At 40.3% G+C, this 17,536-nt stretch overlaps 1 protein-coding gene across 3 annotated transcripts in view; it reads right to left on the bottom strand.

The window, feature by feature from the left end:
* Positions 1–6,263: 6,263 nt before the first annotated feature.
* Positions 6,264–17,536, bottom strand: part of EIF2AK3 (eukaryotic translation initiation factor 2 alpha kinase 3) — a 69,070-nt gene continuing 57,797 nt past the window's right edge. For 2 of the 3 annotated variants that reach the window (XM_070573664.1, XM_070573662.1), the window contains exons 15-17: positions 15,219–15,320; positions 8,754–8,816; positions 6,264–7,467 (exon numbers count right to left, since the gene is read on the bottom strand). In XM_070573664.1, the coding sequence (XP_070429765.1) occupies positions 7,267–7,467; positions 8,754–8,816; positions 15,219–15,320 (366 nt within the window). In that variant the 3' untranslated portion in view covers positions 6,264–7,266. The remainder of the gene's footprint in view (positions 7,468–8,753; positions 8,817–15,218; positions 15,321–17,536) is intronic. The other variant, XM_070573663.1, reaches the window with a different exon arrangement.

The following is a 17,536-nucleotide window of genomic DNA, read 5'->3' as shown; positions in this document are numbered from 1 at the left end:
CATGGACAATTTCTGGCGCCGCTCCCGGCTGCGCCGGAGCCAGACTCCGGCTCCAGCCCAGAGAATCGATAGCGCGTCCACATATCTTTGATCTCCAAACCCTCTGGCCACGCTGAGTGCCGGCTCCCTGCGGAGTCAAACGACGGAAGACTCCCCGGCTACCCTGTTGACCGCCAGCTTGGGGTCAAAGTCCTGGAAGAAAGAAGGAATTCTCAGCACCACCGCCTCACCCCATCCCACACGGCAGCCCCAAATCCCTCAGTATAACAATGGACATTTCTCGATTGCTTTAATAATAACCATACTTTCATATTTGCATAACACGTTATCCTCACATAATCAAATGCCAGCCACTAGTCCTTGTCATATGTATATTCAATGTCTACATTTTCGCAGAAACATTATAAAGTTTTATAAGGTATATATTTTATTAGGCTATTGTTTATCTTCCCTTCGCTTTCTGTTTCCTTCCTTCCCACTCCTTGAGTAACAGTAACAGTAACAGCAACAGCCAGGGGTTGTTTCCATACTTTTCCCTCCATCGTATAATCATAGATTTGCGTATAGGCACATATTTGTATAACTCTTTAACCCATACTTATGTCACTTAATCCTTGCAATAACTCTTGGCCGATTATGCCCATTTCAGAGTTGAGGAAACTGATTTCATTTTAAGCCTCTACTTACTGAGTGCTTACTACTGACCAGATTCTATGCTAAACGTTATATATCCTATCGCTTTTATCTTCACAACGTGTCATTTGCAGTTGGGGCAACAGAGAGCTGGGGGGTGGAGGCGGGGAATTGTAAAGAAGTAAACAGTAGTGCTGCCAGCTGTGATTCCAAAGCCCAGCTCATTCTTGTCACCTGTCACTCCTCGAAAATGCCCTCTGGACTGAAGGGAATTCAGGAAGTGGAATTGTTATGCTAAGAGGGTGGTGGAATGACAAATGGATTATTACAAGCTTCCTGTTATGTTACTGTAGTTATTTTAACAATTGCATTATTTCTCACATGTAAAACAGCAATGAAAATATCTGAGTTGCCAAGGTCCTAGCAGAATTAAAGGAGACCCTGTTAAATCCTTCGAAACTATAGAGCAGGATGCAAAGATGAGATCAATTAAAATATTGTAAATGCTGTTTATTGGTTTTCTTTTCTTGTTTTATTAATTTAATATTATCAATCCCGAAAGTAGTGCATCTGTTGGAAGCAGTCAAACAATACTGAGATGCATGTTGGAGCCAATAATCTCCTCCCTCAGCCCCCTCCCCAGCTCTCTCTCCTAAGGCAACCTGTGTGGCCTTTGGTGTGGATAGTTCTAAACTTTATGACCATGAAAATATTTCATTTAAACAGATATAGAAGCTGTTTCGTTTTGTTGCAATTGTACAGTTCACACACCTCGGCAACTTGCAGATTTGTCACTTATCTGCTTAACAGACATTTAAGAATTCCACTTACGCTGCTGACTCATTTGCATAATATCCATGGTATGAATGTATCTTCATTTAGTCAGCCATTACCCTGAGGATTTCTTCAAAAGAGCCTTTGGGAGAGAGAATACCCTTGTCTCTTCATTACTTCTCAGTATCAAACCCTCTCACTGCCTCTGGGCAGGTCTGTGACCTTTCTGGGTAGTGAAAATGCTCCCAAGCTCCTCCCAGAGGCACCTGAGCTCTGTGCCAGCAAACCCTGCATTGTCCCCTCTCCTTTTCCTGCCCACATTCTTGCTGCTAGCAAGAGAGGAGTTGATCCCAATGTTGCTGTAATCATTTCTGCCCATGTTCTCTGGGGGCTGCCTAAAAGCTCATGTCACTCTTTCTCCGCGAGTGTGGTGTGTGCAGTTGCTTCCGTTTCTCTCCGTGTCTTCTCACAAGACTTAGGATCAAGCCATTCCTGGCTAAGAAACAAAAACAGAATCATCTCATTCCTCAATGGATTTGAATGAAAACTGGTAATAAAATCAGGTACAACTCCAAGCAGAGACATAGGAGAAGAACCAAGCTGGGTCTATAAGGAATCGCAGATGAGATGGCACACATACTTATGCTGTATCAAGGTCACTTACATCTTACCATATTACTCTGAAGACGTCACTATCTGGACAGTTGGATGTGTTTTATTCAAGAATTGATTTTTCTCTTTGTTTCTATGCTTCTGAACTAGTAGGTTGGTTCAGCAATAAATATGTGAGACCTTTTGTTTGAACTGCTGTTGTACCCTGGTTTGTGAAACAGGGAATTCCCCCTCCTGCCAGATCTCACATGGCACTGTCCAACAGAACTTTCTGCAATGACAGAAATGTGCTCTGGCTCCCAAGTATGGCTAATGTGTGTATGGAACAGATTTTTAAAATCTTATTTGATTATAATTAAATAGCTCCCTGTGACTAGCGGCTTGTTTTTTTTTTTTTTTGAGGCCTGAGCTAATTAGCCCTGAGCTAATTACTGCCAATCCTCCTCTTTTTGCTGAGGAAGACTGGCCCTGAGCTAACAACCATGTACATCTTCCTCTACTTTATAACGTGGGACGCCTACCCCAGCATGGCTTTTGCCAAGCGGCGCCATGTCAGCACCTGGGATCCGAATTGGCGAACCCCAGGCCAGTGAGAAGCAGAACCGGTGGACTTAACCTGAACTTAGCCACTGCACCACCAGGCCGGCCCCTGATCAGAGGCTCTTAAACCTTTGTTATGGGAAGTACATATACTGCATGTATGTGTCATCCTTGTACCTGATGGTAGCGCATTCTTAAAACACATAGCATCTTTATATGGTCTTCAAAAAAAAAAAAGCTCACATCATCTCAGAAGACAGCAGGTAGGGAGCCACGTACTGCAGCATCCCCGGAAGAAATCCTTCAAAACGCATTACAGAGCAGTCACAGAGGAGCCTCCTCTGGGCTGTTGGAGGCCAGCATGCCTCTAGTTGCTGGAAAAGGGATGTTGCTCTGTTCCCACTGACCTAGCTTCGGTTCTGACTCTTGCGGGATAAAGGCCTCCTGCCTGGTTCCCTGTCTCTAGCCCCGCCTCCCTCCAGTGCACCCTCTTTCTCAACTTGCCCCGGTGATCCTCAAATCTCAGCTTGTCCTCCCTCAGCTCAGAAACTTTCAATGGCTTCCCATTTTCTCCGGAATACAGTCCCAACTTTTTACCACAGAGTCCTGGGCAACTCATCATTTTCAAAAAAGAACATCTGTCTCCAAACCACACCCTCCTTCTTCTGGATTCTATCCAAGTTCCTGCATCAGAATTCCAGGAGCCATCTTCTTCTCCTTCACCTACATTCAGTTAACTCCACTGTCCTGGCCTTTCTGCCTCAAAAATAATTCTCAAATTGCTCTATTTCTCTCTGCTTCCACTACTGAGATCGCTCTTTCTCATTCCTCCCCTTCCCGGCCAGCCTTCCCGCGGGCTGTTCCCGCTGCCTTCCCCAATCTTTTCTCCGTGCTCGGGATGGTGCAGAAGAATCGAAGGAAGCTACTCCGCTGCTACACAGCGGGGGCGCCGCGCGAGGGGTTAGGGATGCGAAGACCGCCGGGAGTGGCCGCGCACAGATTGCCCCTGTGTTTATTGTTTCAAGTCATCGTCCTCTTGAGGAATTTAAAAGCAGCTCACGGCAAAAGCATTATGGGTGTTGGTACGGTTGAATTTTACCATATCTGTCTGTTTACGTCAGTCACCCGTGCACACGCTTGTTGCGTTGTTCTCAGGGTGTGCTGTATGTTTGGAGGAGGGGAATACCTTTACAGGCAGAGGAACGTTTTTTAATCTCAGTCCTCAACCGTTTGTGAAAAGGGGAAAACGAGCCCCCTGGTGGCAGCAACCGTGGTTGCAGGGGTAGAATCTGGAGGGAGTCGCCTCAAGCAGTGCCTGGCAAACCTAGTGATGGAAAGAGCAAATGTCCCCGGAGGGGGCCCAGAAACCATCCAGAGTTCCTGCTCAGCCCTCGAGTCCTCCAGGAGTAAGACGGAGTCGCTCGACGGCCAGTGGTTGGTTTGGAAGCTTGTTCTTGTCTCCACTTTCTCGGAAAAAATCATTGCTTTTGTTGTAAATGCATGGAGAAAAGTATCAGTGAGAATACGGAAAAAGAAAACCACCTTGAACGTCATAAATGTCTGCTCTTCATAAATATCTACTAGGAAAAAGCAGAGTAGGTAGCTCATTTTCAGAATTTCTCAGTCTTCCTAACCTCTGGACCAGCACTCCCTTCAGGACTGTTGCCTTCCTGAAAGGCAGAAACTGGAAGATGCATGTGTGCTTTCTCCTGGCACAGTGTCAGTAGGGGTGTTTGGCTCTCCCATCGGAAGCCTTCCCACGTGGGCCTGGCTGGAGGTGGGGGATGTAATGCACTCCAGTCAAAGATGAGGGAGAGGGAGTTAGACTAAAGGGGACAGCATCAGGCAAAGCCACGTGGATGCTAAGTGTCCCTGCCCATTTCTCCTTTTTTTTTTTTTGAGGAAGATCAGCCCTGAGCTAACCTCTGCTGCCAATCCTCCTCTTTTTGCTGAGGAAGACCAGCCCTGAGCTAACATCTATGCCCATCCTCCTTTACTTTATACACGGGATGCCTGCCATAGCATGGCTTTTGCCAAGTTGTGCCATGTCTGCACCCGGGATCCAAACTGGCCAACCTCGGGTTGCTGAGAAGTGGAACATGCGAACTTAACTGCTGCGCCACCAGGCTGGCCCATCTCCTCACCTTTAAGTTAAAGCATAAGGTCTTCTTCGTTTAGAAACCTTGCAGGATTTGAGACTCTTATATGTTTGTAGAGTCAAAATTGTTCAACCATTTTTTCACCTTCACTTTTGCTAAATATTTATTGTAGCAACTGGTACATTTCTTTCCCTCCTCCTTTAGCTATTCACTTCCTAAGGGCTGCGGCTATGTCGGGTTTACATGTTATGTTCTCCAAATTCAACTCCACAGATATGTGATTAAAGTACCAGGCTTTATGCTAGATGTTGCTGGGATTACAAGAAGATGCGCCCCTACCCACTGGGACCTCAGTATTAAGGAGGCTGACTTGCACCAGTTACTGGCTCATCTGTGGCCTGACAATGATTAAGCGTTGTCAAGTATAAAGTGCTAAAAGGAGAGGCCAGTGTGGAGAGAGGGGGCTCAGAGGGATGCCAGAAAAGCAGCTTGCGGGGGGAGGTAGGGTTTGGAGTCAGGAGAAAGGCTCTGGGTGAGAAGGCAGGAGACTCCATTCTGACCTCCTTTGAGGACACGCTAGGTCCTGCTGGCCCAGCCCCTAAACTTCCTATGCCTGCTTTCCTACTGGTAACCAGCAAAGGCACAGGCAGAATTAAAACGAAAGAGGGCCTGATTATATCATGTAAGAAATTTGCAAATCTGTAGACAGCTTGGTCCAAGGGAGTAGACAAACCCTGACCAGGAATCAGAACACCTGGGATTTGGTCCCGATTCTGCTCTTGCTAGCTTTGTGGTCTTGGACAGACCACAGCACCTCTCTGGGCCTGAGTTTCACCAGAGGTAGAATGGCAGTAATAAAGCCTGCCATGGCTAGCTCCCAGGGTGGTTGCGAGGGTCAAATGCAGCTGAGATTGAGTTGGGTGTGCGGGGAAGAAATCAACAGGATCCCTGACTGGGTGAAGAGGAAAGGAGTAAGGAGGTTGCGACTGAAGCTGGCCAAGCAAGAGATGAAGAGAGGAGATGGGCTGGCCAGAAGAGCAGAACCTGAGAAGAAAGGCAAGATTCAAGCCGCACTGTGAAGTGAGAGTGTGGATAGAGCGTATGAACATCGGTGATATGTTTTTCCAGCTTACGAATTGCTCATAACTTTGCAGGGCAGACGTTATTTGTCCGTAAAATGAAAGTGATCATGCATTTGACCATTAAAGGTTATGTCTAGCTGGTTTGTGCCATGTCAGTCCAGCACATCATGGGCCTCCATACGGCACAGGCCAGACACACTGTGATACCAACACAACCAGCATCACCCCGGCCCTCTTGTCTGCCAGGTCTCCCTTTAGGGCAGGGTCCTCTTTATGTTCCCGGTCCCTGGCACAGAGTAGGCCCTGCACAAATGTCTCTTGATTATGTCTCCACTGAATTTTGAAAAGGACTTCGTCCTGTTAGGTCTTTGGGAAATAACAGAGAAGATATCTGTTTGGAATTGGATAGGAGTAAGTTTTCTTGAGGGTAGAGTATGACCTTCCTAGATCTATCACACTATTTTATAAATTTGAAAAACTACCATTTTAGGGCTAATTTCCCCAAATAAGAGTCGACCATAAATAATTTTTAAACTTTTATTAAATCATTTAGACTTGAAAGAAGTCACAATAGTTAACACACTTAAGTGTGTTCTGTACACCACCAACCCAAATGGATTGAGTTCAGAATTTTTATAAATAAAAAATAAACATATTTACAGTGAAAAATAAAAACATGTTAGCAAGTTAGATGATTAAACTATTATTTATAATCAGTTTTGGAAAAGTACCAACCTACAGGATTACATATGAGACACTTGAGAATTTATTAGGTCTAAAAAGTCCATAATTGAAGAAGTTAGTTGTAATATATGATTCATTTCTTACTGCGGCTTTTTTCTTCCCCAAACCAAAACTTTCGACCAATTTACATAAAAAGCTTCATTCTCCCTTTATTGGAGGTAAAAGTACAAAAAGCTCCTAAAATTCTCCCTAGAACCATCTAAGGAATAAAGCTATTTAACGCTACAAAGGTCACTATAAAACTAGCTCGGGACATAAACCATTATACAATTGTGCCACTTGTCCTCCAAAATAGTGCAGATTCCTAATTTACCCACCAGGGACAAAAACGGAGTCAGCTTTTTTGGAAATCAGTTTCATAACCACCACCGTATCTCTAGAAAGCATATTTCTAGAACAATATAGTTACCACATATAGGGATTTTCATTCTTCTGTAGTATAAAAATATTTTCCTTTTAATTCTCTCTGTATTTTAGGGATTGCTTCCACGTCCCTAGGCAAAAGGTGAGGGCTATAAAGCGTGGCCAGCCAGTTTCAAGAAACCAACGAAGAAAAAGGACCACACGCGATCGAGTGATAGCCTTCTCCTCGAGTAGCGCAAAAATCAAGAGTTGGCTCAAATTAGGTGACGCCCCAAAGTCCAGTTTAAATTTCACTTAGAAAAAGTAGTCCAAAACAAAATTGAGCAAAGAACAACATTCTCAAGTCCACGATTTTGGAAAGCCACATGTAAGAGGAGGCTATTCTGTGTCACGTGTTCGGAGTTCGGAACAACTTAAGGCTAACTGCTCGGCAAAGGGCTCTGGGAGTTGCTGGGCTGTCTGGAAGGTTTTGTTCCTGATGAGCTCACGGAGCGAGACCTCTGTCTGAGCACTGTTTTCCCTGGAAACTCCAAGTCCTCAAACACAGCATTTTCAATGATGTTTGTAGCTTCAGGCCGTTCCATGGGGGATGGAGACAGCATGTCTTGAACCATCACGTGCTGAAATATAAAAATTGTTTTGTGATAAAAGGGTCAGGTTTAGACCACTAAACAGTCCCCTAAATCAGGAGTCAACAAAATTTTTCTGTAAATATATTGTTTGCGAGTCAGTTTCCGAGGTGACTTCTCAACTGTGCCACTCAAGTACAAAAGCACCCACAGACAGTCTGTCGACAAACAGGCATGGCTGTGTCCCAGTAAGATGCTATTACAAAATTAGGGAGCAGGCTGGATTTGGCCTGTGGCTCATAGTCTGCAATCCCTCCCCCAAATACATATGGACCATTTTGGGGTAATTGGTTGTTTTCTAACATATAATAAAATAAATCACATCCTTGAAGCACAGACATAATCTGACTTTAAAAATTAATTCATCTTGCAACTGCATATGAATCTACAATTATCTGAATAAAAATTTCAATTAAAAAATAAGCATGCCAGAGATCAGTACCTAACACCTTTTCTTGATTTTTTTTTTTGAACCCCTTTTAATGTATTCTTAAGAGCCACCCTGGGAATTTACTCATCAACTTTACAAAACACGTAATAACAAAATAATCTTCAGTGAAACATATTTCATTTTACATTACTGTATCTCGATATTATTATAAAGTTCATGTTTAATGTAATCCGTCATTATACTGACAATATTGAAAGATAAATTTAGACTTTTTCCAGTTTGATAATTAGCCCACAGTCTAACTGACTTCAACTTAAGAAAATTGAAGATTTATCAATGTATAAATTTTAAAATGATAATTTGTGCACCAAACATATTACTAAATAAATAAGAGCTGCAAAAAGACACTTAAAAGTTTTCATCATCAAGACCAGCTTAATTTTCCCTTCCCACTCTTCTGAACCATTACTGTGTCCCTTTGAGTGGTTGAACCCCAACACACATAAACAAAGGAAATGAGTGCCTTTTTTTTTCTTTAAAGAAGCCGATTTTTTAAGATCTCTCCCCAGTTCACTAAGATGAAGAGATTAATGGCACAGTCCTAACAGCAACTCTAATCCTGTGAGAGTGCACTGGGAGTTCAGCTGTACTGAAGGCAAGGTTGCTGCAGTTTTAACATAGGATCGTGCAGCGTGGAGCACAGGGCCCCGGGCTGAGGCCAGTCTTTGCTTTTAACAAGTTGTGTGCTCTTGGAATCAGCTTCCTTTCCTCTCTTGACCTTTGGCTTCCTCATCTGTAAAATGGGAAACCAATGAACCGACTGCTAAGGACCCTTTAGGTTCTAAATATGATTCTGAACAAAATAAAAGATGAGAATTATACAAACCTCACGAGGATATTTCTGAGTAAATAGTGGTGGAAATTTGAGATTTCTTACATCGGTTAAGATCTAAAATGGAAGAAAAGTGTTACTTATCTTTAAATCTGTTTTGACATATGGATCTGTTTAAACATAAAAATATTTTTTGATGCTCTAACAGAGTGCCTAAGAAGAAAGGCTGGATATTAAACAGATGGAAAACTTATCAACAGCTTTTCTTAATTTGATAATCTACACAAAAGTGCTTCCTGAGCACATATGTAACACCATCAAATTGTCAAAATCTAGAAAGTAATTCAGGTATAATTATGTTTGAATTGAATATATGATACTGACACCTGGATTTTAACTGAACTGGATTTGTGTCAAAAACAATTCAATCACTCATGAATATACGTTTGTGTCCTTAAGTGGGTAACTTTTCTCTTAGTCTCCAAGCTCTGTGTATTTGATATGAAAGGGTATATTCTTTTTCTTCTTTCTTTTTGAGCGAAGAAAACCGGGTCAATTGTGCTAAATACGGAATATAAAACTAAGCTATTGAAAGTTCATTGGGAAATTTTCATACAAATTATCACTCTCTTTATGTTCCAGTTTCCTTATCTATAAAACAGGGATAACTGGGCCCACTTTGCATGATTGTTTTGAGAATTAAATGAGGTAATTTATTTAGCACAATGCCTGATATTCCTTTTATAATGACAACAAAAATAAGTTTTGAAAAATGAAATAAAGCAAATATGTCTTCATATTTCCTGAGAAATAAGCTGGAGTGTACTTAAAAAACAAAAATAAGGACTGGGTTGGCATTTGTTACTTTGCACTAATGGAAAACAGAAACTTCACTCGAAGAATCTATGCTGCAGGCCCTGGAGGGGAGGGTGTCACTGGCTAATAGGTAGGTCATACCAAAGTAAGCGCAGATAAATTAGCCTTGAGTGTGGACTCACAGAATTAATCACATAACATTTTTATTTTAAAACTTAGAATTTTCAAAAGACCTTGACCATAATTCACCGGGGGAAATGGAAAGTCTTTTCAACAAAAACATAAGCATAAAAGAAGAAATTGATAAACTGAGCTTCAAAATTAGAACTTGCTGCCCTCTGAAAGACACTACTGAGAAAATGAAATGGTAAGTCACAGACTGGAAGAAAATAGCCACAATGCATGTATCTGGCAAAGGGCTTGAAAAGACGATGAAGGTCATTAGTCATCAGAGAAATGCAAATTTAAATCATAATAGGATTCCATTATCCCCCTATTAGAATGGCTAAAATTGTAAAGACCAAAACATAACTGTTGGCAAGGATGTGGAGGAAATAGAACTTTTAGACACTGCTGGTAGGAATGTAAATGATACTTTCTTATAAAGTTAAACCACTCACCACATAGCTTATCCATCCTACCTGGGTAATTACCCAAGACCAATGAAAACATATGTCTACAAAGAGACTTGCTCACAAATGTTTATAGCATCTTTATTCCTAAATGTTTCTCAATAGATAAATGGATACATGAACTGTGGTATATAAATATACACAGAGTGGAGTATTAATAATGAAAAGGAATGAACTACTGACATCCTGAGTAACATGAATGAATCTCAAAAACTTTATGGTGAGTCAAAGAAGGCAGACACAAAAGAACATATACATGGTATGATTCCATTTAAGATGAAATTTTAGAAAAGACAGAAAGCAGATGAGTAGTTGCCTGACATAAGGGCAGGGGCTGAAGGAAAGGGATGGACTGGGAAGGAGCACAGGGAAACTTTCTGGGTGATAGAAATGTTCTATATTCTGAATGTAGTGGTGGTTATGTGGTGTATAAATTTGTTAAAACTCATCAAAATGTACATTTAAAGTGGGCACATTTTATTGTCTGTAAATTATACCTCAATAAAATTGATTAAAAAGAAGACCTTGGTCAAATCATTGAATAGTCTGTTTTACATTCCCTAATAGGATTTCAGAAGAGAGTTCTGGCTAAACATGGCAGATTTTTGACTACATTTGCAGTAAAGAGTTCCAGTGAAACAAGTGCAAAAGAATGTACAATATATAAATAATGTCTATGAGAATGAGTGCAGTGGAAGAAAAGATCACATTTTTGTTAGAAACAAAGTAGATGGAAGCATAGCAACTACCTTAGCAGAACAGAGGCAGGCAGACCAGGGTGCCCACAGGGGAGAATGTCTATGAAGAAGGAACTGACTAGCTGTGCAGAACCTGAGAGTGTGGGGGTAAGGCTCAAGGATGACAAGGAGAATTATCTGAAAGTCTGCAGACGGAGTAATATATCCCCATATGAACATATGAGGTTCATTCCCTGGAGAAACTGAACCAAGGAAGTCCAGACTTAGAGTCACTCAATAGAGAGGAATAGAGTGTGCTGGGACGTGGGCATGGAAACAGTGGGATGAAGTGAAGATCTGCCTGCTAATAGTGAGATAATCTCCGTCCCCAGCCCTCCACTACTCTTTCTCAGGGAGGAGAATGAAGCCGCCTTCTTTGCAGAAAATGACTGGTGCTAGAAAAAAGGCCTATAGATGCTGACAGGTGGGGGGTTCTCCCCTACGCCCCAAGGTAAGAACCGGATTGCAGCCCTTGCTGTGAAGTCTACTTCTAGTCGCCAATTTAGAGCCCAATTCTTAAATATGAAAAACAAACATTTCAAAAACCCAGAGTTGAGGTGTTGGTGGGGAGGGCGGTAAGTGCGACTCTAAGGAGCAGCAGGGGAGTTCTCTGTGGCAATGGACAGCTCTGTATCTAGACTGCAGGGGTAGTTACACAAATCTGCACCTGAGATCAGATAACACGGAACTATACACACACGGTACCAGTGTCAAATTCCTGGTTTTGATATTGTACTACAACTATGTAGGATGTAACCATTAGGAGAAATTGGGTGGAGGATACACTGAATCTCTCTGTATTATCTTTGCAACTTCCTGTGGATTCATACTAAGTTCAAAATAGAAAGTTAAAAAAAAAAGAATCCAGAGGAAAGAGACACCATAGAAAGAAGAAAACTTAAAACGTATACATACACATAACTGAGATTCTCAGAGATAAGTCAAGATCCTGAATCCATGTAAAAAGAATGGAATGCTATAAAAAAGGAACAATCATGGACAATAAAAATTGGATTGTCAACATAAAGAAGTAATTAGGAAAGCTGGAATAACAAGTTAAGGAACTCCCGCAAAGAATGGTAAAAAAAAGACAGAAAGATGGAAAATACGAGAAAAAAACAAGGCATTTATAGGATTAAGTCAGGGGTTCCAGGAAAAGAAAAGAGAAAAATTAGGGAAGAACTTATCAAAGAAATAATATAAGAAATTTGCTAGAACTGAAGGATTCACTTCTTCTAACTGAAAGGAGCTGCCAGGTGTTACGTACAGTGAGGGGGCTGGAATCAAGTAATTTTAACAGCACTGATAAAAATAAAGCTGTAAAAGCTTCCAGAAAGAAAAAAGCAGGTCAAACAGATCCCATATAAAAAGATCAGGTATCAGAATGGTGTCAGCTTTGCAATAGCAGCAGTGGAAGCTACGAGGCAATGAGGCAATGCTCTCAAGGTTCTGAGGGCAAGTATTTCCACCTAGATCTGAACCTGGGCAATTTGTCAATTGTGTGAGGATTGAATAAAACACCTTTTCAGACGCCTGAGGACTCTAAAAATTTCTTTCTCATATATTCTTTCTCAGGAATTTACTGGAAAATGTGCTCTAGAAAAATACAGAAGAAAACTACATAGCCTAGGAAACAAGGGATCCAACCCAGGAGAGTGGGGAGGTATATCCTTGGGTGACGATTTATAGAAGGTCTGGCGGATAATCAGTACAGACTGGAGGACAAAGGCTTTGGGAAGAAGGATTCCAGAGGGGGGGAAATATATATATACACACACATATACATATACAAAATATTTACATATATATAATGTACAAAAGCTATATTGCACAGAGAAAATGATATGTAACAGATTTCGAACATTTATTTAAAATTACAATAAAGGTTCACAGAAAACTAAGCAATTGAGAAATGGCAATTCTGAAAAAAATGATTGCATCAGAAAGAAAAGAAAGTCAGAGTACATTATTTGGTCTAGCATAGAACAATATTCGCATGAATTTGCATAAATACCTATTATTCATTTAACCCACATTTTTACATAACTACATTTTCATTGAAATAAAATTCACATAAATAAAATTCACCTTTTTAACCATTTTACAGTGTATATTTCAGTGGTTTTTATTCTATTCACAATGTTGTACAACCATTGCAACTATCTAATTCCAGAATATTTTCATAACCCAAAAAGAAATGTCGTACCCAGTAAGCAGTCACTCTCCTGTCCTATCTCCCCCTAGCCCTTGGCAATTACTAATCTACCTTGTTTCTATGGATTTGCCTATTCTGGACATTTCATATAAATGGAATCATATGAATATGTGACCTTTTGTGTCTGGTTTCCTTCACTCTGTGTAATGTTTTCAAGGTTCATCCACGTTGTAGCATGCATCAGTATTTCATTCCTTTTTATGGATGAAAAATATTCCACTTGGTGATCTAGTAATTAAGATTCGGCACTCTCACCACCATGGCCAGGGTTCGTTCCTGGTCATGGAACCGCACTACCCATCTGTCTGTCGTCACACTGGGGAGGCTGTGTGTTGCTGTGATGCTGAAAGCTCTGCCATTGGTATTTCAAATACCAGCAGGGTCACCCAGGAAGGACAAGTTTCAGTGGAGCTTCCAGACTAAAGACAGACTAGGAAGAAGGACCTGGCCACTCACTTCTGAAAAAATTGGCCATGAAAACCCTGTGAATAGCAGCAGAGCAATGTCTGAGACAGTGCTGGAAGGTGAGAGGATGGCACACAAAGATCGGGCAGGGTTCTGTTCTGCTGTACACAGGGTCACCAGGAATGGGAATTGACTTTACAGCACTAATGACAATATTCCATTGTATGGATATACCACATTTTGGTTTTCCACTCATCAGCTGATTGACATTTGGGTTGTTTCTACTTTGTGGCTATTATGAAAACGCTACTATAAACATTTGTATACAAGTTTTTGTGTGGACCCATTTTTTCATCTCCCTTCAGTATATACCTAGGAGTGGAACTGCTAAGTCATATGGTAATTCTACGCTTAACTTCTGAGGAGCTGTCAAACTGTTTTCCATAGCAGCTTCACCATTTTACATTCCCACCAGCAATGTACGAGAGTTCCAATTTCTCCACATCTTTGCCAACATTTGTTATTTTCTGTTTTTTTTTTAATTACAGCCATCCTAGAGTGTGTGAAGTACTATCTCATTGTGGTTTTGATTTGCATTTTCCTAATGAATAATGATATTGTGCTTATTGGCCATTTGTATATCTTTGTGGAAATGTCTATTCAAATCCTTTGCCCATTTTTTAATTAGGTTGTCTTTTTGTTGTTGAATTGTAATAGTTCTTTATAAATTCTGGATACTAAAACCCTATTGGATATATGATTTACAAATATTTTTTCCCATTCCCTGGATTATATTTTCATTGTCTTGATAGAGTCCTTTGATAAACTTATAACTACATAAATTTTGATGCCATATGATTCCTGATCCTTTACATATGTTGGACCTATTTTATTTTCCTTTCTGGAAGCTTTTACGGCTTTTATCTCTGGTGTTCTGAACTTTAGTCGTTTTGTTTTTTTTAATTTTCCTCTTTCTTTTTTTCCCCATTTATTGTACAGAACGGTTGGTAGGTCCTTTCAGTTAGAAGACAGGAGTCCTTGGGTTCTATGTCAGAACTACGTCATCTTTTAGTATAGCCAGAAGTCAACAGGTAAGGTCTAAAACTGATAAATTAAGAATGATGATAAGAGCATAAACTTTGGAAATAAGGAGGTAAGCACCAAGGACAACAGATACAACAGTTGAGGGTGACCACTTATGAAGGATGGGGAAGAATGTGACAGAGGCCTACTTTTAAAAGACTTGCAGTGCTATCTTCCTTAAAAGCCATGATCATGGTTCATTTTGAGAAGAAAAAAAACTAATTATGCTTAGTTTGCCAGCTTTTAAGTATACAAGTGTGTGGCCACTTGTATTCTGGAAAATTCTTCTCTGACCAACCACTACCGTCACTCCCTCTCTAACCCCCACCCGCATTACCCTGTAATTCCCTTAGCTTTGCACTTGCTACAAATTTATTGAGTGCAAGATATTAAGTTATGATGAATTTAAGCAACAAGAAATAAACAACTCAACTAAATAATTTTTGAAAATTGAGCTTTAAATGGAAACAAATAGTCCACAAATCCTTCCTGTATAGCTCACATGACCTCTTCCATTTCTAGTTAACTAGTCTGCTGGTATTAAGAATAATTTACTCTTCTTTTAAAACTCTTTTTCGTAAATTTTAGACTATTTCTTTTTTCCACCTTTTTTGAGGAGGGGGGAACTTACCCTGACTCTCTCCATCTGAGTGCCAAATGGGTATAGCAATTCAAATAGGATGAGGCCTAAAGAAAAGATGTCCACTTTGTGAGAGTAGTTGTTTCCATGAATCTGAAATCCCATATAAAGAAGAAATATTAGCAAAAAATTAACAGAGACAGTACAATTGGTAACATGGCATTAGGGCATCCCAGAGTTAATTTAGTCCCTTCTTGGTTTAAATGTAATTGCATATGTAAAAATGTTAGCAAAGAGTTAATAACCTCTCAAGCCTCTTTTCTCCAACTCTCTACAGCAAGAGTAATTAAACTACTCAGCATTACAGAAGGAAAGCCCAGCTATAGCTCTGAGATATGCATCAGAAGAAAAGGCCGGCAGAAACCTGGAGCCTTGCAATGCTAAAAAACTTTGTGGGAGCCAGTAAAAGCTGCTCCACTACCCCCAGGTGAAGTTTTTCAAAGAGAACACTATCTAAAGTAAATCTCTCATTTCTAATCATCTTAGTCTCACCCATTTTTATGAGAAAATCTTCATTACTCCAAACCACTAATCAACTGTGGTTAGCCCTCATTGTGGCACTTAATTATGGACTACTTTGCATTCTTAGTTGTATTTTTCATGTGTATATTTCTTATTCTCCACAACTAGATTATAAAGTCCTGGAGGGAAGGGAATGCTTCTTTTGTATTCCTACCATCCAGCACTGGGCTAAGTATAGAGAAGGCACTCAATAAACACTGATTTGTTAAAATGAACAGATGAATTACAACCCAACTACTCTATTAAACAAAGCCTCATTCAAATTAAAAGCGACCTCCTGGGACTCAGAAGAACCCTTTTATTTGTGAAAATTACTTTAGGCACATAATTTGACATTTGGCAGAGGCTAAAGAAGCATGTCACTTTGGGAATGCTCCACACCAGCATTTCCTAACTGGGGGAGTCAGAAGGTAGTAGCGGGCGATCAGAAGCCCTGCGCAACTCCTCTCTAACCCACACTTGGTACCTGTCTCCCTGTTCCTCCCATGAGCTAGTCTGCCTCCATGCTTACAGAGTATCAGATGGGGAGATTCAATGACGGTGTCAGCTGCATCACCGTCCTCTCTCCCCTTACCTCTTATCCCTGGGGTTTAGGAAGCATTCGAGGAAAACATGTTCAAAAACAGCTTACAGGGGTACAGTGAAAAGGACACCCTCCTAGACTGTTTGGAGAATATAAACTAACATACCTTCATGAAAAGCAATTTGGCAACAAATGTTTACTCCCACTTAATGGTCCTATTTACTTTCATCCACCCTAGGGTAGATGGACATGTGGACAGAGATTCTGTACGCAGGGATAGTTATCTAAGTGATGTTCCTGAGAGCAAAATTTACAAGTAACCAAAACGTCCAAAACTAACGTTGAATAAATTGCTTAACAGAGAGAATACTATGCAGTTGAAAATATTTTCTAAGAACATTTAATAATGTGAGAAATGCTTACATTTTAATACTGTATCCAAAATTGTACGGATTAGAATCACAATTTTGTTTTCCACAATAAGGTATGTAGAAATAAGATGTGTAAATATACGCATAAAAAGAAATAACCACTGTTAATGTTTTAGAGTTTTAGTAAATTTTAGACAATTTTTTCTTTATACATTCCTATATTTTCCACATTCCCTACATAGAGGATAGGTTAATATATAATGTGAAAAAAGCATTATTTAATACATTTAAAAAAACAAATGCAGGCTCATGAACACATAAAAAGTGATCTTTACAAAATATCCAAAAAATAAGGAATTAAGTACAAAATCTCAAGGGGGCAGGATATGATACACCCTTTCAGAGTTTACATTGGTCGTTGCATCACTGTGCAATCACAACCAAGAACAAAGTAACTGTGGTCTCTGCTCATTTTCTCCTAAAAGGATAAGAAAATTAAGAGCTTTGATAAAAACTATTTTAAAGCAATGTTTTAGAACAACTTCTGAGGCTTGGGGAAGACAATCCATACAACGTATTTTGAGAGACTTTTTAAAAGGATGTTTCATAAAGTGACAGTTTCTGAATTTAAAGAGGATTATTAAGAAGAGAATTACGACTGTCTATTTTTAATTACCTTATTTTAACTACTGTACACTGCCATGACAAAATTTCTACAGCTATCCTTGACTTTCTAGGATCTTCAACAATAGCAAATATCACTTGTCATCAATCTGTTCCTCACTTAGATGGCAACCCTTGCCTCCAACACACACCCCCCCTGCCCCCCAGCTGCAAGCTAAAATATAGTCAGCACAGCAGTGTATGTGAAGCGGCAAAGACTACCTCCTTTT

The sequence above is a fragment of the Equus przewalskii genome, chromosome 14, assembly GCF_037783145.1.
Source record: "Equus przewalskii isolate Varuska chromosome 14, EquPr2, whole genome shotgun sequence".
NCBI classification, from domain to species: domain Eukaryota; kingdom Metazoa; phylum Chordata; class Mammalia; order Perissodactyla; family Equidae; genus Equus; species Equus przewalskii.
This window is presented reverse-complemented; position numbering and strand designations above follow the sequence as displayed.